The sequence below is a fragment of the Marmota monax genome, unplaced genomic scaffold (genome assembly GCF_021218885.2).
Source record: "Marmota monax isolate L192 unplaced genomic scaffold, Marmota_monax_Labrador192_F-V1.1 WCK01_AAM20220418_F8-fsc00001, whole genome shotgun sequence".
NCBI lineage: Eukaryota > Metazoa > Chordata > Mammalia > Rodentia > Sciuridae > Marmota > Marmota monax.
In genome coordinates this window covers 23,328,050-23,345,408 of record NW_026693777.1, presented here as the reverse complement: position 1 = coordinate 23,345,408, position 17,359 = coordinate 23,328,050, and the positions used below count along the sequence as shown (strand labels likewise).

The following is a 17,359-nucleotide window of genomic DNA, read 5'->3' as shown; positions in this document are numbered from 1 at the left end:
TTGATGGCTGAGCAAATTCTACCAAAATAAAAGTTAAAAACTTATCCATTGTATTTCAATGTACAAATTTCACATTTAGGAAGCCAGTATAAATATATGAATAGTTAACTAGAGGGGAGGGGAAGGGATGTGGAAATGGGAAGGAGAGTATAATAAGCAGATATTATTACCCTATATACATGTGTGATTGCACTACAGGTGTGACTCTGCACCACCACGTACAGCCAGAGGAATGAGAAGTTGTGCCCCCATTTGTGTACAATGTGTCAAAACACACTCTACTGTCATGGATAACTAATTAGAACAATTTTTTTAAAAAAGTTATATTCTGAAAGATCTATGCTGAGCTGGAAGGTGCACCATTGGATTGAGAGTTGTTTTTCTACCATGGCAGGGTGTGGTCTGCTCTATTCCATCAGGTGGGAAAGGACAGTGGGGTGTAGATGACATATACACTGAAAAGGCTGAAAACTGGGGGTGCCATGCCATAACCCCAGCTGCTATTGTGGTGCTTGAGTTTATTTCTAAGAATTTTCTCAGGGGTTACTTTCTGAAGAAGACAACTAGATTCCATTTGTGGGTCAAATCATTTGCATTATGAGTTTTATAATTTGAAAAAGGGAAACGAGTATGTCATAGGTAGTTTAAAGTAGGATGTTTCCACCTCAGTGCCTCAGACATCTAGGGCTGGATAATGCCTGATGGGGAGGGCTGTCCTGTTCCTTGTAGAATGTTGGGCATCATTCTGGTCTCTACTCACTATACCAGTAGCACTCTCCCCCCAATTAGATGACCAAAAATGCTCCCAGAAATTGCCAAATGGATGCTGGGAACAAAACTGCCCCCCCCCCCGCAATTGAGAATTATAGGTCTACATGGACAGTTCCAACCCTTTTGAGTGGTAAAAAAAATTGTGTAGAAACTTTGAAAAAGTATGTAATTATTTTTTTCACCATCAAGTTGTATAAATAAGTGCCTATCTGCTAATACATAGAAAATTCAAAGTATCTTGAATAGTGAAGACATTGTCAAAAATGTAAAATGTCATTAATTCCATTTTATCACCTCAACAAACTCCAGCAGTAAGTTCAACAAATGAAGGAGATGTGTTTGCTCTAAGCAGTCAACGTAGATAAAAATGAGACTGAGTTTTACTTCATGGCTGATGCTCATCTAAGCTAAATAAATCCCATTTATTATGAAGTCATAGCAACCTGCCAAAGAAAAAAATCTCAAATTTATACAGATTTTATTACTACATTTGACAACAAATGTAATTAAACCATCAAAGTGAGGAGAGATACAATGTAACTTTTGAGACCCATTATTAGTGGATGTACATTCAAATTCCCTCCAGTAAAGTGAATTAGCCTTCTGTTCCATCCTGTCAGGATGTATGCAGAAGGGAGGCAGGTCTTGTGACACTGTAAGGATTGGAAGGTAGTCCCGGTATCATGTCAGGAAGGGAGCCTCTTCTGTCAGGCAGGGAGCCACAAACCTACCAGCTCAAGGTTACCTGCAGTGTTTCTTCTTCTAGCCCAGCTTTTAGCAGAGTGGAAAACTACAGGGAAGAGGAGAGAGCATCTGCACGCTGCAGAGATCTGGGGCTCTGAAAATCTCCCTTCTTTCTCAAATTGTTAAGAGTTGAGGGAAGGGTGTTAACAGCAGAGAACATGGACACTTATAGACCTGAAACAGTTAAAATTCTGCCTTCCTTCTAAAACCCAGGTGTTGTTCCTGGCAATCAGTGAATTGCTCACAGGGCATTAGCTTGAAGCGTTTCCAGAAAAGTCTGACATTGGGCTTCAACAGAATATTCAGCTGTGGAAGACAACCCATGCTTTGGGTTTAGCTGAAGGTGGGAGTAACGTTGGTTCAAGAGCCAAATGACACCAGATGACCAGAGGCTGGTACTTCTCCACTGGCCACTAATTGTATTAAGCACTGTTATTTATAAACTGTGGACATAGATACACATGTCTCTTTCATGGGAATAGTCCTAGAGAATTTTAAGAACCAAGGAAAATGTCATCTGCCCACACGTGTATGCATATACACACTGAAAGAGTTAAGTCTGGGCACCTGAGAACAGAATCAAAACAGAAAGCTATGTTTGGTGCACTCATGGGCCCACAGGAGACAAGAAGCCCAAAAGTTCCAGTTTCTACTCATCTCACAGTGATCTGAGGTGGTCAGCATCCGAACAATCTTTTTTAAGTATTCTTGAAGTCTGGGCCAACTATGTAGTCTTATCCAGATATAACACACTGATGATCTGTCTAGCTCTGATTCTAAAACTCCTAGTTGCACACTGAAGATCCTGAGTATACGATGTTAAATAGCAATCTTAGTATCAAAGAGAGAAAACAGACCTTTTACGAGATACTAATATTAATTTGCAAAAACTGAAATAAAGGACATATGCATCTTTATCTGAATCACATACTTGGACACATAACTATTAATCTGAAGCAACAAAGATGGGACAAGCAGCATCTTCAATGACATCAACTAAAGTGCATGTGAGTGTGTGTGTGTGTGTGTGAGAGTGTGTGTGTGTGTGTGTGTGTTACATTGTGGAAAACCCCAGAAGCATGTGATACAGTGGTAAAAAGGTCAGACTCAGTGTCAACACAACTGGATTTTAGTCCCAGCTCCTCCTCTAAGTATTCATATAACTTCCGGGGTTACTTACCTTGCCAGTTCTTGGTTTCTTTGTTTCTCAAAATAGTTGTGGTGCTGATTCACTTCCAATGTCCCTTTCAGCCATGAGAAGTTGATTCTGAGTCACTGGATTGGATACAACCTTATTTAATCAAATGAAAGCACATTGTGCTGATTCGTTTAGATTAAACAAAATGTACTCGATATGGGGAAACTGTCTTCAACAATCTGACAAAGCAAAGCCTTTGCTGGTTGGGAGTGGAAGCACGCTGGCCTTGAAAATGAGGTTTGGAAGGTTAAAATGTGTTCCATCCTTCATCACAATCCCAGGAGAAATATCCGATAGGATAGAAAGTCTGGTATCATCCCGATTTATTGGCATTTAGTGCTTGAATGTTCTCTCATGAATATCTGTATGTTTATCATGTTTTGAGAACATGGTATCTTTCTCAACTGAGTTATTACCACAGAACTATAAGAAAAGATTGTAATTAATTGATGAATGGTAGACAGTATGTGCATAGAAGGAAACAAGAAGGAAATGAGGGACAAAACGTGGAGAAAGCAGTTGCTAAAGAAAATCTGTGTAGAAAACACCCCTCCACTCTGATTGCCTCTTTAGTTCTGTATGATTGCCATTCCTTGGTTCCCGTGTCATTGATAGCTGAGTCTGAAATTCCCCCCCAATTATACCCTAGTAATTCCATAGCAGAAAAGAAATTTTATGTAATTGCTCTCCAATTAAAATATAGTTTTGGAGAACAACTAAATATGCCTGAATAACTCTTCCAAGTGATGTTAAAAATTAATTAAACTTATGTTTCCCTAATTAGAAAAAAATTGTAGTTCTTATGTTAAAATCTTACTATATTATTGAGCTTTTGCTTTTTAATAAGGGATAGTGATGGCCAGGCACAGTGGTGCACATCTGTAATCCCAGTGGCTTGGGAGGCTGAGGCAGGAGGATCATAAATTCAAAGCCACCCAGAGCAACTAAAAGAGGCCATGAGAAACTAAGCAAGACACTGGCTCTAAATAAAATATATAAAGGGGTGGAGGACTCTAGGAATGTGGCTCAGTGGTTAAGCATCCCTGTGTTCAATCCCTAGTACTAAAATAATAATAATAATAATAATAATAATAATAATAATAATAATAATGACAAAATCATTCATGATTTTTCTAAAAAGATAAAAAATTTTCATCTTTGTATATCTTGAAATAAACTCATAATGTCATGACATTAATAGAATTTAATATATTAATAGAATTAAGGAACATTAAAATAAATACCATTTTAAAATAAAAATTTCTCCAAAATTCTATTTAGATCTGATCATTATCATTTATGGTGGAGAGAGACCTTCTAAATCAAATTTCCTGCTAGGTTTAAAATGTTAACTTCTGATATGATACTATTTCAATTTTCTTACTTATACAAGCCAGTATAATTTATCAGAGGAAAATATTTTAAAAGTAACATTGGCAAAGCTAAAATATCAAAAGACTTTTCCCTAAATCCATTCTTTCCTGTTTTTGTATTGTGGGGCTCTTCATGTATTCAACCAAGTTAAAAACAGCAATTTCCAAGAAAGACCCAATTCAAACAAGTTCCATAAAATGCACATTTTATTCTGTATCATGAAAAAATATCCACATTTAAATAAAGTGTGAAAAAATCAAAGTTAATCCTCCCTGATGAAATATAGCATATTTATTGTGCTAAAACCCATAATTCTATTGGGTTAGAAACTTCCACCTGCCAATTCACTTTTTAAAATGACTATTTCTTGAGAACAAACCTTAAGTAAAGTGATAATCACTATAAACTTCCCAACTGCAAAGAATTTTGATCACAAATTTTACAGAATTGAACCTAAAGTCACAAATTTAAAATCTTTTCACACATCCTCTTAGCCATCAGGTGATAAGTCAACAGTACATACAAAATTTCAATATTACATGTTGCAATACCTTGGTTTAAGTAAAAACAAGATCTGCTTAGCATGAATAAGATTTTGAAAATTGCATACAAGTACTGCTTAGCATAATGGTATTAAAATATCTTGCATGAGGTTTTTCATTATTTCCTTGGTCCACACCTATATCAATTATTTCCAGGGAATTAACCCTAAAGGAAGAGGCATTTTTTAATATCCCCAAGTTCTCACAAATATGGTTGCAGTGGCAAAAGCATTTATGGATTTACAAAAATAAATCCCCATGGTAACATCAGCGTTACAGTCAGGAATTTATATTCTAGTATACAAAGTGAAGCAACTAGTGTAAACAAAGTGACAAAACCATAGAATAAAAAGAATCTGCAGTTCTCCCTATGTCGTAAATATTCACATTGTAATTTGTGTTGTCTGAGTACCAAGCATTTCTAGAAGTCATTGCTCTTTCAATAAATCAAAGGGAGGGTTTTAGGGGAGAAATGATTCTAAATTGGTTTCCAATTCTCAATGTGATAGCCATCATTTGCAAAATCTGTTCCTAACAAAGTGTGTGTTCCTTCTTCCCTTTACTGTGAATAGGTCCTAAGATGGAAGGAGATTTCCTGAATAAAGATGCCAGTGCCGTGAACCAAAGGATGTGAGCGAACAGCACACGCCAACCTGACAAAGATCATGAGAATCACAGCATGAAGAATGCCTGCAAGATCAAAAGGCAACTTGCAACACTAATTTTTCTAAAACTGAAATAGGTTAATCATGATTTTAAATGAAAGTACATTTGCATTTTGTGTAAGTTGATGATTCAGAGCTGGGACATAATATACCAACATTAGAGACTCAATGTCTACCCAACTTTCTTTGACGTAGAATTAAAAATGAATCTTTATTGTGATTTTTGCATGGTTTGTCAGCTAGCTCTCCTTCCTATTTGCTCACTCCTGACCTCATTAAAAATCTTTCTATCATACTTTGGTTGTAAAACTTGATGAGGAGCCTGTGACACCAACAGCTTTGTGATCGACAATTATCTTTAGGTTTTTTTTAGTCAGGAAGCCCAATTTCCTTAATTCATTGAGAGTCTGACCATGGAAAGAATTAGTTAAGTGATCTGACAATAAAGATCAAATATCTGACAAGGATTTTTTTATATCAGTTATTATGGTTACTCTTTATTCAGGCATCAGGGTGGATCTTTTGGCCTTCTGATCACTCAACAGGCAGTGATTCTACATAAATGACAGAGTGGTCAGATCATCCTCTCTTTACCCAATCAAGATGCAGCCCAAACAGGCAAGTGCTTAGGGACCTGGGCTTCCAGGTCAAAACTAGATACTCTAGATTTGTTGATGGGTAGGGGAGCCCTCATTTATTTAAAACAATAATTTAGCAAGCTTTCAAACTTCTTCCTAATGTTTCATTAAAATCTTAGTGGTCATGACACATACTATATAAACTAACAAAAATTATTAAAAAGGCACAACACAGAGAAAAATCATTAAGAGGAAGCAACTGCTATTCTTTCCCCTTTCTCCCTGTTCCTCCCATAGTTATAACTATGACCACAGGTTGCATTTTTAGGTCAATTGTTCTTTGACCAAATGTCTTAACAATCAACACAAGTCCATGACCTCGTTTAAGTAAAAAAAACAGTGATTGTGTAGAAGCCAGGGTGGAAGTGAGCCAACTGTCAAAATCTGTAGACAGTGTCACTGGGGTCCTCCACAGTTAAGAAAAAAGCAGGATGTTTCTTTTCATGGCTACCTCCGACCCTGTTATTAACAAAGTGAAAACAAGAAGATTTGGACTGAAAATCCCAGAGTATAATGTAGTAATATCTCATTTGTTTATTTTTTTCCTCCTTATCTCAAGACATTTGCTTTAAAGATATCAAAGAGTAGAACAAATAAATGCCAGTTTAGAAATTAACATATTTTTTCATTAGAGAAAATTACTTAATATCTCTTAAGCAAATATATGTACAACAAGCTCATTAAATTTGGAAATAAGAAAACAAATTGCCCTTCTAATCACAAATATTTCATTTGGAGGATGCATTTATTTTAATAGTGATTTGGACTAGAAGCCAACATCAGTATAACCAATAAAAAGATCTGAATAATCTATATTAAAATTCAGTGAGTCCAAAAAAATAAAATTTTAAAATAAAGCCTTTCTCTAGTCTCATCCAAATCTTAATATTAAAAATGAATTATAGAAAAAATCCGGATAATATCTTACTTTCCTTGACCATTATTCATTACCTCTTTAGATTAAAGTTCAACTAGAAAAGAAAATATTGATACCAGTGATCATATGTCAAACTTATTTCTTACTTAGAACTACATTTGCCAATTTCATTCTACTGCTGACTTTCAACTGGAGAGAAGTGAAGGAAAATTCCATTGCTGGAACAGGACACGTTCTACTTATACAAGTTATGATTTCAACTTCTGCCCTATGTTCTGATCTACTATGAAAAAAGCAAATACTTGCATTAATATTATAGGGTACAATTATTTTTAATTATTTTAACTTAAGGAAATTTTATAAGTCTTGGAAATTTTATAAGTCTTGAAAGGCTTGGAATTTATGATTACAATGTCATTTCTGTAAGATGAAGTTTTCTCTCCAAGGTCTGACTGCCTGTGTTACAATCTCAACTTCACTATTTAGTGAGCAGTTAATTAGCTATTGCTATGCTGGACAAGTTCTGGAACCTATTTCTTCATAGAATTGATGCAAGAGTTACTTTTGTTAGTCTAAATAAAGTGCTTAGTATAGTGAGCACTCAGTATATGTCTTACTGTTTGACTTCTAAGCCTAAGGATACAAAAGCCAAAAGATCCTTCTCAGTCTTCTCTCAGACCTTGCCTGCATCATCGTCCTAGTTCCCAATCCAAATGGTCTTGACCCTAAGAAAACATGCACACATGGTCTCATCTTAAAAATCAAGAGATAAGAAATCTTGAGTTAGAACACAGAGCAGTATTCTTACATTTGATACATAGAAGGCATAAGAAATTCTAGTTTTGTCCCCCTTCCCTACATAACTCAGAATTTTAATTAGAATCTAGAACCATCTACATATTCTAGCACCATGTAAACAAGTATGTTGATACAGATGTATAGCTATTTTCTCTACATAAATAATTTTTCAAATATTCCCAAACTCCATCATGCAGTTTAATAAAGGTAAATAAATGCTCTATAAAGAATGAAAAAATCTGCCAAACTCTATGTAGAAGGAAACGCTCTGTTTGATTATGTGAATTCCCAAGTGTTTTGAGATGTGGAGAAGGACAATAATGAAACTGTGGGAGAATTCTATACTGTTTCAGTGGCCTTTGGACTTTGGTGAGATACTTTCTGCCCTCACCAGATGGCTGAGAACCAACTGTTTTGCATAAAATGCTTTGAAGATTAAAGTTATTAATAATAATTACCGTGAATACTGTTTAACAAATTGATTTGTTACATTTAATTAGGTATCATCATTCAATTAATTTTTTTTGCTAATCCAAAGTGTTCTTTTTTAACACTTCTCATCTTCACAGATTTTATGACCCCCCAAATTGATTATGACTGTAATCTATGAAATATATTTTTGAAATTGTAGGGATTATGCCATCACTTTTTTTATAAAAGAAATAACACAAAGAATATCATAAAGGTTTATCTTTACCATTTTCAAGGTACAAATGAGACCTATGGGCAGGGAAGAATTTTTCAAATTCTTTCTTAAGTGATTTGAGGAGAAATGTAATGAGGATGGAAAATAAAACCACTGAAACTTAGAAAGTATTCTGTACTAATATAAAAATAGTCTTTTAAATATGTGAAACATACTAACTTACATTTTCAGGAAGAGAATTAAGAGCAAAGTCATTAGTTTTACTATCCAGTCTCTAGTTCTGGAAATATTTTTGATGAGAAAAATTGGGTGAAATCCAGGAGATAAGAAAACCTGTAAATTTGGGGAAAAAATAAAAGATGCCTTAGCACAGTAGATGGCAAATGCTAAAAGAAAGGAATAAAAACACCAATGAATATTAAATTTATGGATGATGAATCTGAAAATAGAGTGTTAGAAAAATATTTCATTGCAGATCTCAATTTCACAAGAAAAAGGTATAGAAAACCTAAACATGTGTTTATTTGAATAAGAGTGGTTCTATGACCTGTGAAAACTGCATTTTTTACAAGTTACTTATTGTGTACTACAAACATAAGAAATCCTCTGCTTAAAGAAAAAATAATACTAAAGAATAATATATGCAATATAGATATATTTGAATTCATTTCTTGTTCAATACTTAGGATTGCATTAAGTTTAGTAATTCATATTATTTAAATATTTGAGTACTTTTTGATACTTGGAAAAATGCATGTGAATTTGTTCTTTCATTTTGCTTGGTGATGTGCTAAAGGGAAAATATGCTTTAAATAAAGAAATATGGAAGCTATGTGTTTGTTTCTGTTCCAGTGTTCCTGTTGTTTTTGCTCCCTACCCATGTTTTCGTGTTTTTCCAACAAATATCAGATCCAGACTTAGTTAACCCTCTCATTGAGAAAGCTGCATATACTTGCACAGAACAACAGTAAAGTTAAGCTAAAACAGTTTAAAATTTTACAAAGCTTGCTGCAGTTGCTCTGATTGCATCCATAAACAGTCAATGATCATGTTTACTTCTACATGCATCACACTGCAACCTCCATAGTGCTCCTCTTTGTAGATTTGTTCCAAAGATCCATATATGAAGCCTGATTGGACTCCCACAATCCACGCAGCCTGGCACCAGTAACCTATTTAAAACCTGAATCCTTGATTTTTTTCTGATTGTGTAGCTCCCTGGACATTATTTCTCTGTGTTTTCTTAGACCAAGGTAAGATGAATATTCTCTGTAGTGACAAATTGATATTTATCAATTCTCTAAAAAAATACTAAATGCCATGCCATAGTCATAAAGATTTTGTAATGTAAGCTGCTAATACGTTTAGACTATAAGCACAAAGTTTATGTTGAAAGCTGATTGAAAATACTTATTTACATATGAAGAATACATATGTAAAGCAACTACCAGTTGTAATGTCACAGGCCTTTGGTGGATCAAAATATAAATATTACTAATCATTTAGCAAATAAATAGGAAGGACTGAAGTGGATAGTAAAAATGTCAAGGCCAGTGATGACCAATGCCCTAAAACCCTCTTGAACTCTACTCAAAAATAGAAGGCATTTAAAACTAATATATTTTTTAACATGGGCAATTATGTGTGCTTTCAAAATATGCATAATTCTTAACTTGTAATATCCATTTTTAAGTTGTGGTTTGATGAAAATGATTAGCAAAAACCTAATGAGATCTAAATATAAATATTGCTTCCAATGCATAAATATTTCCTTGTTGTTTCTATATCCTCTTATTTTCTTTACTCAAAAGGTCATAGAAAATGTAGTGATAATAAGAAAAACTATGATGTATGTAGCAATAATAGTTTGAGTATAGGATACAGAGATATCTTTGCAGAATGAACAAATATTACAAAAATCAAAGACTATAAGTAGCTTCTTCCAGTTATCAATATTAATAATCACATAATGGGGCTGGGGTTGTGGCTTAGTGGTAGACCACTCGCCTAGCATGCACGAGGTACTGGATTCAATCCTCAGGACCACATAAATATAAAATAAAGATATTGTGTCCACCTAAAACTTAAGAATAAATATTAAAAAAGTAATCACATAACGTTCTAAGTTAAAACATTGTTACTTAATATACATCAAATTAGTAGTTTTCAATGCCATTCATATGGCTTTCCTTTATTTATCCTGTTCTTTTAAGTTCAAGATACACATTGGAAAACCTATTGGTCATTAGAAAGGATTCTTTTGTAGTTAAGAATTTTGTTGTAAGAATATCTGTCCATGTAGAATCACTTATCTTGTGTAAATCACGGTTATATTTATATAAGAAGACAAAGGATGAATACCTTGAATATTTAACAACTTGTATGCTTTTTCATAAAATTGAAAATTTCTGCTGAGCAATTTGATTAAATTGAATATGAAAAGCCATAAAATTTACCCCTCTTCCACCTTCAAAAACCTTCATTTTCTCCATATTTACTTGACTAATAATTCTAAATTCCCAGAAAATGTGCAAGTCTCATGCTCCCATGTAACTGGCTGATAATTATTTAGCAACCTACAACTCTCACCAACAACCTCTATTCAGAAAAATTTCTTCCAAAGCCTAAAAGATGGAGGGCACATCATAGTTTATATCCTACAAAAAAAAAAAAGATAATTTGTCTTAATGTGAGTTTCATCTGAGAGAAAAATTACTTTCCATTGAGAAATAACAGCATCTTGATGTAAGAAGGGTTCTGTACTGAGCTTTGTTTTAGTATTCATTGGTGAGGAAGTTGAAATGCTGAGCACACTAAAAACAATTACCACACCCAAAATTACCCTGCTAGATTTTGACAAAGCTAGATTCAGAATTCAAGAAAGACCCCAGATATCTGTCCTCGGGTGTTTAAAAAAAAATCTTTCTTCTCCTCTTCCCAGCAAGAATCACAAGTGAAACAGGCATATCTAATAAAGAAATATTAAATCACAACAGCCTCACAATTACAAAATATTCATATTTTAGAGTTATCCTTGTATGATACATACATCCTAGACAAATTTTCTCATTAATTACATGATTTAGAAAAAGAGAATCAGAGAGTTACAAAAGAAAAATTTTACAAGAAAGTAGAATTCATTAGAAATAGGACAAATAATTTTACAAGTATCAGCCACTGCACACTTCAAAACAATTACTTTTCTGAAGACTATTTTTTTTTATTTGAAAAAAGGGGGGGTTGAAAAATTTGTTTTTTTCAAATATAACATCAAAGGACCAGATCTCACAGGTGAATAAAATCTCTTTAAAGCTAAGGGGAAATGTGATTTGTTTGGGGGTATCAATGAGTTTAATTTTCAAAACGACATGTTAGTTATTTGTCATAATCAATATTCCTACTAAATTTCTGGGTTCTGTAGAAATGTATATTGGTCCTAGGGAGAATTTTCAACTCCAGGTTTCAAATGTTCTGTCCTGTGATCCACACTAAGTTGGTTGTTCGGTTTTTATCTTAATACTTAGAATATTTATACTCCTATACTCATGTGAGATGAAACCAGTGTCATAATAATTTTTTTTCCATTTTAACTGTTAAAGTAGGAGTCTATATTCAATCACCTTGCCTGAACAGTTTTAAGTACCATTCACATCAGTGTGGGATGCCAGAAGCTTTGGTATTGTCATTGACCTTTTGAATTTCTATTTGCCTTTTATTGTTAGTTCTTCATATACTGGATCACATATAATGCAACACTATCCCTATACACTGATGATAAAACTTGCTGTTATGATACAAAGCTCACATTTCCAATTTCATTTGACTTTTGCTATTATGTTACAACCACCTGTGCAGGATACAGCATCTGATCTTCTATACTAATAGCATCATAGAAAAGTATTGAAGATGTGTATGCTGCTTTGGAAAAATGTTTGGATTTTAAATACATATCCATTTACTCTTATTAGTACATTGTTCAGAAGTATAATAGTAAAAATTTTACTCTGGATGCACCAAGAGCATCTATACAGTGTAGGAATAAAACATGCAGTGGTTTGGTCCCCCATAAAGCCTCAACTGTCCATATGATGGTTGAGGCGACACAGAACTTGATTGTATCATGATTATTGCATGTATTAAAGCAAGTGTTTACCATTTATTCAAATTGGAGTAAATGCTACTGTGAAGAATTGTGAAGCCTGGGAACCTAAAAACTACTCTATATACAATGTTTGCTGAATACATGCGTTCCTGCTGAAAACAGCAGAGTGCATTCAGCACCGCATCATGACATGCACACAGAGGACTGAGATGTCTGAAAAAGAATACCGTGATAACTGCACCATAAATAAACAGTTGATGCATTCCCCCTTACTGACAGCCTGGAGTAGCTCAAAACCACTGTTTCTTTCCCACCTATATGAAAATATATTTAGATAGAGAATACAACATGACTAATATTATAGGTCAATTAAGTAAAACTGAGTCAATGTCAGAATGCAACAAATATTTGCATCCCTTTACAAAGGTGTAGCTGGCAACTTCAAATCATCCTGCTGTTTCACGGTCATTCTCTTACAGCTTTACATTGACTATTATTTTTGAAGCACGTGATTGAAGCTAACAATTTCTGTACTCAAATTGTTTATAGCACTCATTCACCTTTAAAAACTTTAGCTAAACTTGATTTAAACAAACAAAAAGTTACCCTGAAATTCAATGAACATCAGAGGTCAAGAAAAAAGTACTAGCCTCACTATGAAAAAAAAATCTCAATTTCAAGACTGATTCCACAAGAATAATTATTATTATTTGTGCCTATGATAGGTAGATATTGTAGCATAGCATAGCATGGAAATATGTTCCCCTGAAAACTTCCATCACGGGAAATGGAAGTTATTTGCACAAAGGAAAAAAAAAAGATAGAAGCTATGGTATTTAACACATGTTTTGAGACTCCTAAACAGGCACACCTCAGGATTCATAAAGAAATTCAAACATAAATTTTAAAATAGCAACATTTTAAAATAAATTACTATTTCACACTTCTCCAGTCTAAGGTGATAACTTGTCCTTCAGTTCTAATAGATTTGACTGGGGACACTGGAAGATAATTACAAAAGCTCATAAAAAAATGGGTATAATAAACCAAAATATTTCTTTTGATTCTGCCATCATCTTATATGTCAACATATATGTACAGATGGTCCCATGATATACAAATTACTGAAATATATTTTCAACTTGATACTCATTACTTAACTCCCCTGCTCCCAATATTAAATGCCATGCATGCACTAATTGAAAAGAATGCCTTTCTGAACATCTTCAAAAAATGTACTTCAGTTGAAAGAAACAAATTCTCTTGGGTTCTTACAAAGGAATGTGTATTCTGTTTCAATGCATATCACTGGAAAGACTAGCTATAGACAACACAACTCTTTGTTACTTCTTTTTTAGTTGATAATAGGCACTTTCTAAGAAGAGGATTTGTGACCCCAAAGACAATGACATTCAGTCTTTAGTTACCCTCATTTGTAAGTGGATCTGCCTGAGCCATGGTAGTCTATTGTATCAACTCAGCAGGAATCCAGCAGTAAACTGTGTGCAAAAAGGCTTTACAAAACTGGAACCAGAAAAAATCATAGAAAAGCAGTTAACTGAGTTGAACAACTTAACATCTATCTCTCCATTGGTTGCTGGTTTCCACATTTCTTGTGTCATCTCTACAGTCAGAATCATGGGTCAGCAATCATGTGACATTCTTTTTTAGTTCCAGATACACAACAGAACATGTCTATCAGTGTACATTATTTTTTTAAATTCTGTATCATAATAGGTAAGTTTTTCATACACTTACATAAATTTTTTTGTATGTTATTTTGCTAAGGAACCTTTCAACCTCACACCCTTGAACAAATTTTAAAAATACAAATGTAGAACATTCATCACATTTGGAAAATTGGCATCTCTAACATGAATTATCAAAAGGCCCTTATACCCTGTGGTGCAGTATTTTTATAATAATATACACTATATGAGTAGTTGAGTGTTTATGGTATTGATAATGTCAGCTTACAAGATGGCGGCTGTTCTCCAAGACGGAGGCAGTAGGGTTTTCCTTACATAAGAGCTAATGATTACTATCTAAGTATAACGTTAAAAAAGGAGAGGTATAGTTGAGTGAAAATGCAATTCATGCACAAAACCCATAGCAATAAGTTCTCAATACCCCACACTGCTATCCGACGTAGGCAACAAAACAGTATTTAAATGGAGGGGAAATAACCTAACACTAAGTTACAGAAAAATATCTATGGAAAGAGATCATAAAATGGTACTTCCTTGGCATTAATCTATAATTTAACTTAACATAACATTGAAGAAATGATAGCTTGATATACTCAGCCTGAGATCAAATTTGTCATGGCAACATTGGCAGGTTGGACCCTGATTCTTCAAATATTACATTGCCTTAGTTAACAAAAAAATCATACATTTTAAAATTATAGAATAGAGGATATAAATAAATGTCAGTGTAAAGTGTGCATGCAGTCAACTGCATAATATACAAGCAATATCTATGTTTAATAATCATCTTCTTTGGCAGGCCAGAATCCAGCTGGACATGCAATATGTACATATCAAAATCCATATTGTGTTCATCATATTGAAAGCAAGTGAAAATATATATATATATGTATATACTATATATACACACATATGTATATAGATGTATATACTATTTTTAATATATTAACAAATATATATGTATATGTATATATTAAAAGTGGATTTCATCTTTGTCAGATTCAGGTGATTCAGGCCTTGAAACACTAAAAATATCCTGACAGGGTATTTGGGGAGGTACTTGGAGTGGCATTTGGGATTTGGGAGAAGAAGTCTGGGGTACGCTTTTTTCTGACAGTATTTTTAATATTTCTGCCACCTGCTTTTCCAGGGCAGTCATTCTGCAGCTTAGCAGCTGAATGTCCTCCTTGAGTTCATGTTTGACTTCCTGCAGCGTGGTTTGTAAGGCCTGCTCAGGGATAGGATAAAAGGGGTGCTTGGCATCAGCCTGAATGGGACTGTGCTCCAGAGGACTTCGGGCCTCACCAGCCTTATCCAAACGAAGGTCACTTTTTGTAATTCCACTGTCACAAGAATCCGTTTTCCGTAATGGGTTTTTGGTCACACTATTCTCTGAGTCGCTGCCCTTGGGGTCCTCGGACAATAGCCCCATGGACTCAGCTTTGGTGACATTATTCCAGTCTTCCTTCTTCTCCTCATGGGCCCCCATATTGTTCTTGAGCCGCAGCCACCCTTTCCCGTTTCCATTTTTCATTCGTATGGGGCTGTTGACTTTGAGACATTTTGGGTCAGCACCACCATTGGGCTTGAGTTCCATGGCATCGCGGTTATTCTGCTTGAGGGATTCACTGGTTTTCACATAGGCCAGAGATGTCTGGATGGGAGTAATCTGTGACACGGTCACCACACTGGTGCCGGTGATGGAGGCTCCGTTCTGTAAGGAGCGGCTCTCTACCTGGAGCTGGCTCCTCTCAGGGTCACTCTGCGTGGAGCCCTGATTCCGCAGCTCCTTCTGCTGCTTGAACTTCTGGAAGAGCTTTCTGACTGGGTGGTCCACGGGGATGCTGAGAGTCACCTCGTTCTTCTGCCTGAGGCGTTCCTCCTCCTCCTTCTTCACATCACTGATTTTACGGAAGATGATCTGTGGAATGGGAGAGAGTCAAACAGGTGAATTTATGATCCATGATGCTCTATGGACATGCCATGGTTTACCAAGCCTTGAACAAATAGGAAGATCCTTTCTCAAGGGGAAACACTACCTACTTACTCGCTGTGCTCTATTTCCTTGTATATCAGTGGGGGGAATGTGACTGAAACAACTGAGCTGAGGCTTTGCTTCTTCTTTACAATGTGAGTATATGTTAGTATATGTGTGTTTGAATATTTGTGTGTATACATATACAAGTAAACAAATATATATCCCTTAAGTTTCCCTGTAATACATCCCTATATTTTGTATATTTTCACCTTTTTGTACAAATATAATTGGAATACCTTTTTTTAATATCATCCTCTCTTTAGGAGTCAGACAGTAAAAATTCTTAGCTACAAAAGTATTGAAATTCAGAGATTACCAACATTATACCTGGGTTGGGCGGTGGTAAGGAATCAACTTATTTATGTGGCCCTAGATGTAAAACTAGGATCTATGAGTAAAAGTTTCTCTGAGGCAAGTACCAGTTCAATTAAGCCTTCATTTCAAACTGCTATTAATTACATGAGCTGCCTCAAAAACATATGAACTCCTACCACAAAAATATTCAAGCAAACCTAGGAATGCTGTCCATGTGACACTTTTACCTAGGTTGGAGGTTAGACTATTCAAATTCTGATTCTTCATCTTTTAAACATAAAACTAAATATATAGTACATGTAAGATTAGATGGCTATCCCCAAATACATAAACAAGACTTTATTCAAAGGGTACTTTGAAAATATTCAGAAAAACTTATGCAAAATCAAGAGAAATAAAAATTCTGGCTATATGGAAATTACTACCTATCTTTTCATTTAGAAGTGAACTTAGTAAGAGTGAGTTTTGTTTTATTTTATTTGCTCAGATTCCTGAAAAACAAAGAAAGTGCAGGTGAGGCTGAAAGGAAAATTCAACATGGAGTTATATTAGACAAAACACTTTCTGAATCAGACAATTTTATAACTCAAGCAAAATTACTTACCTCTCTCACCCTCTTCAAGTCATTGATTAAAACAGAAATAGATGTGGAGCATACAATACCTATCCATAAAACACTCTCAGAATTCGTGGGTCCCCCCTCTGGTACTTCCATAAAATACCTCCTACTATCACCTTTCAAAGGTTCTGTACCTTCCAGGGTAAACAAACAAACAAACAAACAAATAAACAAATAAATAAATGATTGATTTCTAGCCAGAAACTACTTGAAGAGTAAGGGAGATAGTAATCCTTCTTCTAAGTAACAACACGTTTTTCTAAATTTTAGATTAATATACCAAATTCAGCTTATCAAGAGTTAATGATTATATTTTAAAATAA

At 34.6% G+C, this 17,359-nt stretch overlaps 1 protein-coding gene across 1 annotated transcript in view; it reads right to left on the bottom strand.

The window, feature by feature from the left end:
• Nucleotides 1-4,195: 4,195 nt before the first annotated feature.
• Kcnh5 (potassium voltage-gated channel subfamily H member 5) overlaps nucleotides 4,196-17,359 on the bottom strand; it is a 303,814-nt gene continuing 290,650 nt past the window's right edge. Inside the window, exon 11 of the mRNA XM_046461686.2 lies at nucleotides 4,196-15,985. Coding sequence (XP_046317642.1) covers nucleotides 15,038-15,985 — 948 coding nt within the window. The 3' untranslated portion in view covers nucleotides 4,196-15,037. The remainder of the gene's footprint in view (nucleotides 15,986-17,359) is intronic.